This window comes from Micromys minutus (genome assembly GCF_963924665.1).
Source record: "Micromys minutus genome assembly, chromosome: 1".
Taxonomy (NCBI): domain Eukaryota; kingdom Metazoa; phylum Chordata; class Mammalia; order Rodentia; family Muridae; genus Micromys; species Micromys minutus.
The window spans coordinates 128,165,981-128,177,077 of NC_137969.1; the positions used below are offsets into that span (position 1 = coordinate 128,165,981).

Below are 11,097 nucleotides of genomic sequence, written 5' to 3' on the forward strand. Positions count from 1 at the left end.
GAGATGCTTGTAAAAAGTCAAACATAATTGATATGTGCCTATTCTCCTGGACTTTTCATTGGAAAGGGCTCTGGGATTTGCCTTGGTGTCATGGAGTGTGGTGTGACATTGTTCATTATGGCACATTACTTTTGATGGCCTCAGCTGGCCAGTTAGGTCAAGGGACAGCCGAACTGATACCTCAGAAGTTCAGGCCCTGTATTGATTTATTCTTCCACCAGCTGCACTGAAGCATTTTTTATATGAGTGCAGATGCTGAATCCAGACATTATGAGAGTTTCAGTCTCCAAGGTGATAAAGACTGTAGATTCATGAACCCCTTGGGCACCATTTGAAGCTGGGGATGGTATTTAGAGTTTTGAAAGACAGATTTCACAGCAAAAGAAGACTTTAAGCGAGCTGCCTCTGGGATACTTTCATACTAACCTAGAACTTTTTTAGCTGTCTATACTGGCCACTATGTCTGCTGTGTGTAAATAAATAAAATGGGTGAAAGAAATGCAGGGGTGGTGGGTGACCAGAGACGACATAAAGGCGTCATAAATCATGAAGAATGTGGGAAGAGTCTATGAAAGATTCATAGCAAATTCAAGCTGCAACCCCAAAGGCTAGGATGGAGGATTTTGCTTCTGTAATTAGATAGATGTTCTATGATGCAACCTCTCCTCCTGCATGTCTGTTCTTTGTGGCAAATCATCCAAATGCTGCCAGTCAATTTTCTGTATGTGAAGTAAGCCGTGTGCTGTTCTGGACCCCAGAATGCATGTAAAGATGAGTATGTCGGAGGTATGCAACTCATACTTAGGTCATGAACCTACTGCTGGCCTTGGATCCTGGACCCCAGCGTTCCTCAGCAGCTCCCTTCAAGGTGACTGGAACATGGACCCTATCTTTGATGGAACTGATTGTTTTGGTTTAGCAGCTTAAATTCTACAGTTTCCACTGGCAAGCCTGTGGTGTTTCCTCATGGACTGGGAACTTCATACTTTTTTCCAAACCTAGCTTGATTCACTTGATTCTAAACCTGTTCCGATCCATGAACCTGCCAGTGGCATCCCACTTTATCTCTTAGTCCCAGCTTCCTTCTAATTGGCATTGTTTTCAGACGGTCTTTCTCTCCCTGTAACCCCAAAAGCTCTAGCTTTATTGTGTCGCTATCTATAATCCCAGAGCAGCCTGTAAGTACTTTCTTTAGAGTGCCAACCCTAATAATGACAGGCAAAATAGATCCTGGGTTTCAGCCTATTTGTATTTAGCCAACTTAGGACATATTGTCATTGAGAATTCTGTCTTTTTAATGAATAAAACAGAAAACACCAAATACTCATGTCTGAGCTACTGACATCTATGAACCTAAAAGATGCCATCAGGCCCAGTCAAGTCACAGTGGAAACCAGAGTGGCTGTATCAAAGAAAAGTTGGGTGGGATCAGAAAGACCACACCAATAGACATTATTACCACAACCAACTAAAATCCTTGTGATGTGTGTGTGAAATGCAGGCTGGAAGGATGCTAACACAGGATGTAGTAAAAGTGATTCAGATTTTTGAGCAATTTTCATAGTTGATTCACACACACACACACACACACACACACACATACACACACACACACACACACACACACACACTCCTGTTTTGACCATCAAAACTAAAGCTCAGAGAGAGGGTAGAGAGACTGAGTTCAGGGCTCTTCTTTCTGTACGACTTAACTGAGTTAATCCTGTAGGTCACCTAGGATTCAGTTCTGGAAGGACCAGAAAGACATACAGTGAGGATATCTTGCAATTGACACCTACCTGTCTGAGCTAATGTGCTTTTGAGATCATTTAGGAAATGTGCATAGAAGGGTTGGAGAGATGCTCAGCAGTTAACAGTATTTAATGCTCTTGCAGAGGATCCTGGTTTGTTTTCCAGCACCCATGTGATGACACACAATTTTCTGTTAACTCCCGTTCCCAGGAATATGATGCCCTTTTCTGGCTTCCTTGAACATGAGGCCCATAAACTACAGACAGACAAATAGGCAAATCACTCATATATGTAAAATAAAATTACATACATCTCTTTAGACAAAAATAAAATGTGTATAGAACTACATAAACTACCTGATAGAGTGTCAGTCATTGATGGCCAATGCAGAAAACGTGACAAGAGCCTAGCCTGGTAACCAACTAAAGGGAATAAAATGGAAGGTAAAATCCCTAAAAATTCAAAAAAGGAGGCAGAAAAAATGGAGCCAGGCACAATGATTCACAGATGACTTCCTATCTCAGTGGTAGTGAGGCTGAGTCTGAAGAATCTCAATTTTGATGTCAGCTGGGCTACATAACAATACCCTCCCTCTCTTTCTCATGCACACAGATTAAGTGCTTTGAGTAGAATTCTCAGGGAAAATAGCAGTGAGAAAGGTGATTCCCTATGTGGTATTTGGGGATGAGGATAAAAATTTTAGATTTCATTCTATGGCTTGAGAAAAAGTTAAGAAAGGCTTGAGCAGAGAAGAAAGCATCTCTTGTACATCCTATAGAATCACGAGCTGCTGTGCACAGAAAAATGAAGGGCCACTGTCCTAAAAAAAGTAAGATCAATTATGGAGCTATGGACCATCATAGAAGGAGGTGGTCAGAATCTAGACATGTTTAAGTAGAGCCATTTGCACTTGTTAATAGAGAGAAGGAGAGAGATGTGGAAAGGACATCAAAATGATATTTTCTCCCTAAGCAGTGTTTAATAAAATTGCTAGTAACTTCATTTTATCTTCATCATTGTTTCTATTTATGATTACATTTAAAATATATATATATATGTATTTATATATTAATGTATTTAATACAATTATATTTTAAGTATATTTAAAATGTGTATATTTGTTTGCATGTATGTAGGTTTGTGCTTAATCATCTGCCCTTTTTCAAAATGATAATAAAGTATTTGTTTCTGCTAGTAGCTTTTGGAACATGCAAGGAAATGTAAAAACTATGAGCAAAGCTGCCAACAACCTCAAACCCACACCCTAAAAAAAGAAAATCCAGGCTAAGGGATCAGATGTGACAGATATAATGAGCACTGGTGATATGGGTAGAACCTGAAAACATGGTCCATTCTAGGAGAGGGGTTGCTCAGAGGCTGTGGCCCTCCAGGCAATCTGTGGCAATGTGCAGACACCATTATTCCCAAGAGACAGCTTCATCAAGTAGACTTCTCGAGGACACTGAGTTGGCAAATTCTGCAGCCAGTATTCTCTTACTTAGTCCCTGCTTGGTAGTTCAGAATCATTTAGTATATGTGAATTTTTTCAAGTCAGCCAGCAAGAAAGAAATAACATTCTGCTTGTAACATGAATTGAATCTGAAGGTATACCTCAAGAAGGCTTTAAAACTGTCACTGCCAACGAGATTGTCTTTTATTTTAATTGCACTGGCTTGAGTTCTGCTATGTTTGTATATTGATAATATCCAGAGTGCTTAAATTCAGCAAGTGGTAACATTTTTTATGAAGGGTTGGAGGGGTGATGAAGGCAGAGAGAAAGAATAACATGGAGGCTGAGCCAAGATATAAGTAAGTAGGTACATTCGTTGCATGTTTCTCTTGAGGGAAACATAGCTGTCATCGTTCTGGTTCCTGGATCCCTGTCATTTTATATCCACTCTCAGGATTTTATGCATACCCATTTTCATCAGTCAGGATTTCCAGGAAAACAGAACCAACAACTTATAACAAAGTTTATTTTAAGGAATTATCTTGTGAGGTTGGGGAGCTGTGAAGACTAAATTCTGTAGAGCAAGTTTCAGGCTGGAAATTAAGCTGAACTTGATCCCAAATCTTTAGAATATTCTGGAATTATAAACTCAGTTCTGGGGCAAACTTTCTTCTCAATAGATGATAGATAGATAGATAGATAGATAGATAGATAGATAGATAGATAGATAGATAGATAGGTAGGTAGGTAGGTAGGTAGGTAGATAGATAGATAGATAGATAGATAGATAGATAGATAGATAGATAGATAGATATAAAAAACTATAGAGAATGAGAAAGAAAGAGATCTGTAAATAATAAATGATAGTTTCTTTATATTGATTTTTAAAGAGATGACTGCTGAGAGAAGAAGGTGTTGCTTGTTGTCCTCCTTGAAAACATAAGAACGTAAGCCTCGCTACTTTATAAGCCTTGTCCAATTTGTTCAGCACCGTCTTCCCAGATTTAGAATTTACAACTGAGGTGTTTACAAGTCCTCAAGTACTAAAGGAAGGATGGAGAGAGATCAACAACCAGAAGGCAGATGTCCTAAGGCCTTCTTTCTAAGGCCTTCCTGCCTATGTGAGCCTTTCCATTTGTTTGTAGCCAGCTGTTATCAAGGCCAACTAACATGATCACTTGGAGAAAGATGATGGAAAAGCTCAGAGTCATGAGAAAAGGGGCATTTGAAAAGAGCACGGAGTGCCCATAGTTAACAGAGGTCATACCATTTGTCCAGTAAAAGATTGACAGTCGGTTCAAGGAGAAAGAGCTTCGTGTTTGTGTCAGAGAGTATAATATTAAGGGATTTATTCATTGAGATCTTCCCATTTCTAAAATAAGAGACATATTGTCCTACAGCCACATCTGGCACAGTGCCTGAAGCCCAGCAGGCACTCTATAAACATTTGCTGAATAGATGGGGGAGGTGAACAAGTGAGCACTTTAAATGTTTACTCATGTTCATCATAAAATTCTCTCCTGCTGCACAGAAAATATACACACCAATAAAAATACACAGAGGCATACACACACACACACACACACACACACACACACACAAAGTCTGTACCATCAGCTTTTACAATAACCGTATTCTAGTAAGGAAAGTTACTGGAAGTATAAAAGGATTCTTATGTGGATCTTCTTAAGTGTTCCTCAGAAAGAACACTGTACTGCTGATTTAATAATTAAACAATGAGTTCAACATTCATAAAGTTCTAGAGCTAGATTCATTCTTTATGTGTCAAAACACCACTTGAAGCTATTGTTTCTAACAATCTGTGGGATGTCTTTACTTATTAATAATTATTTATTATTTATTACACAAAGTAATAAATCTCACAAAGTCTTTAAACACCCGTGCATTTGCACTAAGTTAAGAAAAATATAATATGATACCAGCTTCATGAGAACTGCATGCATCCCTGGCTTATTCTAGTGTCTTTAAACTTATCTAGCTACTCATAATAATTAAACTACACAATGTATACAATATAAATGAAGAATTTAATTTTACAAGTTTTTTACATAGTATTTGTAACACATTATTTTTGCGATATTATACTCTATAATTAAAGACTGTCAAAGACTGGAAACACATTTCTTAGATTACCTAGGGGAAAGCACCCATTTATGCATGAGAATGCTAAGACCTTGACTAAGCCAAGGTCATTTGTGGATGTCCATGTGAGAAGTGCATGTGCCCACAAAGGCCAGAATAGGGCACTGAATGGATCTCCTGGAGCTGGAGTTGTAGGATGTTGGGAGGCCACCTCACCTGGATATTGGCAACTGAAATCTGCAGTAAATGATCTTAACTGCTAAGCTTTCTTCCCAGATTCTTAAACGATCAATTTTTGATGAAGGGAATTCATATAAACCGCCTGAATCTTGTGGCTCCTGAGTGAGTCCTTAATCGTTGGTACCTTATTCTAAGGCCACAATGGTCTCATTCATAAGCCTAACAGCCTCTTCTACGACACCCTTCCACCTGGTCTTTCTGAAGTACAAGTGACTGTACTCCACTTTTGGTTACCTCTTCCTTCACACTTGAGTTCCCATCATGCCCTTCTCTCATTCTTTGCTTTCCTCTCTGATTTAACAGGGTATTTCACATAATTCATTTCTACTCCCACAAACACACATGTACACTAACACACACACACACACACACACACACACACACACACACACACACACATTCATACTCATGCACACATCTTAGTTTCAGTCACAGTACTCTAGTTATCTTTACATAGACAATTACACACTGGCTAAATACCACTGAGCTGCCTAATGTTTGACACAACTTTGACCAAAATATCTCACTTTTTCCTTTGTCCCTTAGACCCTCCCCACAATGAAATCCCCAGGTCTTCTAATTACCATCTAAACTTCTCAAACAAGCTAAACATTTTCAGATGGTCTTAACTCTTTACCTTATCAATAATGATCCAGTTAGTTCTGGATTTTGATATTCCTTCATAGATCCTTCTGTGAAATTAATCTTCCTATCTCTACTATAATACATCCCTTGTCCTAGCCTACCTTGCCTTCTCCCAGTACTGCTATACCACCAATCAAGAAACAGGATTTATAACTTAAAAATAAATATCAGTACTAATAAAGGGCAAATGGAAAAAAAGGGGGAGAGCATGACATAAATACACTTGTTTGGGCTGAAGAACATCTCTACAGGACAAAGCCAATGGTAGACATCAAATACAAAGATCGATTCTAGGGTTTCTCTGGACAAGAATGCCTTCAGGAAACAAGAAGGTACATGTTGTGGTGTCATTTTTAGAGACTAGTTTCCTTACAGTGCTCCTCTCTTTCTATCTCCATTCAATTATGTTTAGTCACCTCCCTCTACCCTTTGTACTTCTTGATCCTCTTAGCAGCACAGTTTGTAAATTCTACTCTAAAAGTTGGTGCTAATGTTTGTATGTGGTAAGGATTCTAATTGTGAGTAGTGTACATCCCAACACACTCTATCAGACATAATAGTAGGCATGCACACATTTGGATAGAGGGCTAGAATTTACTATTATAAAGAAGGATGTAAAGATACACAAAAAAAAATGGGAATTTAAATTAAGCTTTGAAGATAACAGATCCATTTGATTGAGGTGTAAAGAAGAGACCAACAATATGCAATATTGTTTTAATGTTCATTTCTTTTACCTTTGCTGATTCACTTGTTCTTTCTGAGGCTCAGTTTTACTGTTTTCAGAACTTGGATGACATAATGCATTTCATGGCACTCTACTAAAAATAACTGATACATTACAGAGTATAGTTTAAATACATTAGCTATTATCAAAAACAAATAAATAAAAGTCTCCCAAATAAACAAACCAATGTTCAGGGCTAGGCCATAGTAGGCATCCCACTTAGAATGGAACAAGACACATATTATAAAAACACACAAAATATGGGGAAAAAAGAGCTACAGGTCAAATCCAGCTACAGCTTCTCTTTATTGTCAACTCAGTATTTGAAACTATCAACTACATAACTAAATTCACCACTGGATGTTGCAAAATCAAGGTAGAAAGACACAAGCTTTAAATCAGATAAGGATGGACTCTCATTTTGAAGCTTAAACTTACTAGCTAACTAAACATTACTCTGTTAAGAATTCTAAATTTCAGCTTCCTTGTCTGTAAAATGAAGGTGGCATAGCATGCAAGTCTCTTTATGTAGACTTGTAAGCACACACAAATAACATATATAAAGCATGCCCCCATTCTTCTAGGCACACAATAGACTTCTACACTGTACTGTTGGGACCACTGTTATATGTTATTCTCTTCCTCTGTTTTTTTTTTTTTTTTTTTTTTCTTCTTCTTCATCAGACTCTTTTGCTTCTCTGCATATATCCGTCCTTCCAACAGGGGTTCACTGAGTTTAATCTCACTTGGAAGCACAGCACACTAACTTTAAACATGGCTGTCCCATGTCCTCTGAAGCCTTTCAAATGGATTTGCCAGTAAGCAGTGTAGTTCCTCCATGGTCTCTACTCCCGTTTCCACCTTCGGGTTCCTGCTTAGGTCCTTGCCTTCATTCCCCTCATGATGAACTGTAAGCTGAAATAAATCCTTCTCCAAATCACAGAGTTGCTTAATCATAGCAACAAAATGCAAACTAGTACATAAATCCGTACCAGAGAGTTGGCTGCTTCTCTAACAAGTCTAATCATGTATTCATGTTGGGTTTTTTTTTAATGTGGTAGATAGTCTTTTTGTTTGGTTTGGTTTGGTTTGGTTTGGTTTGGTTGGGTTTGGTTGGGTTTGGTTGGGTTTGGTTTGGTTTGGTTTGGTTGGGTTTGGTTTGGTTGGGTTTGGTTGGGTTTGGTTGGGTTTGGTTTGGTTTGGAACATAGAGTATTTAGTTCAACCAACTTAATGGGTTGTTCTGTAGGAACTCAGAGGGTAAGAGCATCAAGACAAATGCAAAAGATAAAGGCTTGGCTTAGGAAATGTCAGAGACAAGTGAGCAAAGACTGTCAGGGAAGTTCATGTGATATCTTGGGTTGAGAATTTCTTGTCAGCTGGGGCTGAAGAAGAAGCTGTGATTAACAAGAGACCAGAAACACTTTCTTTATTGGGAAAATGAATGTGGTGAGCTGGGGCTGAGAAATCAGCCATATTAAAGAAAAGACTAGATTAATTATGGTAAAAGTCTGAGGAGTATACCGCCCCACCCCCCAGAAGCTGTGGTTCAGAGGAAGTTAATGCTGCATCACATACTGGTAGCCAAACTTGGCAGTGTGCAAAAGTCCCCTCATGCTTGTTGCTGCATTTGGTATCATTTGAGCTGCAGGACTGACAGTCATGGAAAGAAGCTGAGGCTTGTCACTGTGAGCGGTCAGAAGGGACTGGAGACATCACTGGTAAAACGACCACTTCAATAGCATTGGAAACCCAAGGTCTGAAAGGGGAGTGGAGAGATTCCAAGGCTTGGCATCATGTGGCAGATTTGGACACCATAAGGAGAGGCTGGGAGAGGCCACTGGTGGGAGTGCAGCCTCAGCTCTCCAGTATGACATAGGTACCAGACCATGTGACATCCACAAAGTTACAGCAGCAGATATGGCATGAACAAGCTTGGCCCTGTAAGATCGGCTATGTGGACAGGTGTGACGTCGGGAGTTGCACCAGAGAAGAAGAGATGCCTAAGTCTTTATAGCCCAGAGGATTGTGAGTCCCAGATATGGGACCTTGAGCTATGTATACTCTTGGAGTTTGGTTTGGCTCTTATTTTATTGTGACTATGCCCTGGTTCTTCCCTCTTGACATAATAAATATTTAACTTGGTTTGGTAAGAGTGTAGGGGAAGATTGGGGTATTTGGGGGGGGGCTTTTTTTGTTTGGTTTTAGTTTGGCTTGGTTTGGTTTTTAATTTTACAGAAGATAGACAAACAATAGATAAAAATAGATGAGTAATAAATGCAAGCTGACAGTTGATAGGCAAATATGTAGAAGGTAAGTGGATCACTGCTGGAAGTAGAGAGATCATTGATAGAAATAGCTGATTGGTAGAAATAGATGACAGAGATAGAGGATGTGTAATAGATAATAGAAGATTAATAGATATGGTGAATAACTGATAGATGATTTATTGATCGGTATAGACAGATGAACTACGAATAATCTTCATTGTCAGTAGGCACATGGAGCCAGTTTCCTACTGAAAGGGGTAAGTGTACAGAAAGTGGAAAGGACTAGTGTGTCCCCCTGTGACCTTGGTGAGCATCTGAGCAGGTCTTCTCTACCCACAGGTTGATGCCCACGGCAATATTCTTCTCAGCACCCTGGAAATCAGGAATGAGACCAGTGGCTCCGAGGTGCTCACGGGTGTAAGTGACCCCAAGGCCACCATGTACTCATACGACAGCGCCAGCATCCAGTACCGCAAACCACTGAGCAGCCGCGAGGGCTTTGGGCGTGGGTTGGACAGGCACGGGGTTCCCGGCAAGGGGCGCATCCGCCGGCGCGCCTCACAGCTCAAAGTGAAGATCCCTGACTTGACTGACGTGAACTCCATAGACAAGTGGTCCCGAATGTTCTTCCCCATCACCTTTTCTCTTTTTAATGTCGTTTATTGGCTTTACTATGTACACTAAGGTCAGTCTCGTGGTTCGGTTTAGACGACCTTCCTCCTCGCTTGTTTTTTGACCCCACAGATTCCCAACAGCGGTAACTGCTGTGGTTTTCGAGGTAAGAGATTCAGCCTTCCAGTTGGTTTTCGATCTTGTGTGTCAGTTTTTATTACCACACCATGTTTACTTCAACCACAACAACAAAAGGTATTTTTTCCTGTCTACTGTGGTCCAAGGTACCAGCTCTGTAAGAGTTCCCTCAATTGCTTTGTTTACAAACACACAGAGAGGTGGATGGGTGGGAGATCTTGTTGGCCGTCTTTCTTAGTTGCCCTGAATCTTACTGGATTATTTAAAAATGAAACTGTACAGTGGACCTTGCTGTCCACCTGCACTGTATTCTGGGTAAACCGTAACCATCTCATGATGCCAAAAAAATTAAATAGAAATTAACAAAAACAAGAAAAAAAATAACTTGAGCATCTCAGAAGACTAAAGCCATTGACAAGTTGCAGATTTCCAGGAAGAGGGTATATAACACTGCAGTTCCCTTCCACTCTGAAGTTCTGAACCCCTTCTAGAAGGTTCGGAGCTCCGTGGAAGAAGGACATGAAAGCTACTGAGGCTCGTTTTTTCCCCCAAACTGACCCTATAGTGTCCATCTGACAATGATCATGGGTATTCCTAAAATCGGCCCTCTCCCAGACTGCCCAGATGTTCAAAGTCAACATTAGAATCCAGCCTGGTCTGACTGGTAGTCACTGAGGTTCCTTACTTCTTTAAGGGTAAAGAGTTTGGGGGAACAATCACTTTGTGCGTTGTAGAGAGCAGCCCTGACTATCCTTCATGAGCCTTGCAACCTCTTGATGACATGGAAACGTACCATTTCCCACAGTTCCTGCTCCAGAGAGAAGGAAAGGTTATATGGGACACAACTGGTAAAGGTTTTGAAGGAGGTGGAGACCATTTTTTTTTCCTTGAGAAAATAAATATATATATTGCTATTTCCCTGAAGAAGGCAAGACTTAACGTTACGCAAAAGGTGCCTGGGCAGTTATCCGCACTGCCAAATCTTAAGTCAAATTGTATGTGTTTCTTAGCCTTCCAGAGAACAGTGTCTAATGATGGTGAGCTCGCGCGGGACTGCTGACACTTTTTGTTTCTGCTCTCTGAACCCTGCCTTTCAAACTACAAAATGAATGGCCCGGGAGATGCTGATCCTCCACATCAACGTCTTCCTCCAAAGCCAGA

General features: G+C 40.1%; 1 protein-coding gene across 1 annotated transcript in view; it reads left to right on the forward strand.

Annotated features, from left to right (window-relative positions):
- GABRB1 (gamma-aminobutyric acid type A receptor subunit beta1) overlaps positions 1 to 9,870 on the forward strand; it is a gene marked incomplete at both ends in the record, with an annotated part of 415,773 nt that extends 405,903 nt beyond the window's left edge. The window contains one exon of the mRNA XM_080917082.1: positions 9,526 to 9,870. Within this exon, the coding sequence (XP_080773208.1) occupies positions 9,526 to 9,870 (345 nt within the window). The remainder of the gene's footprint in view (positions 1 to 9,525) is intronic.
- Positions 9,871 to 11,097: the final 1,227 nt, after the last annotated feature.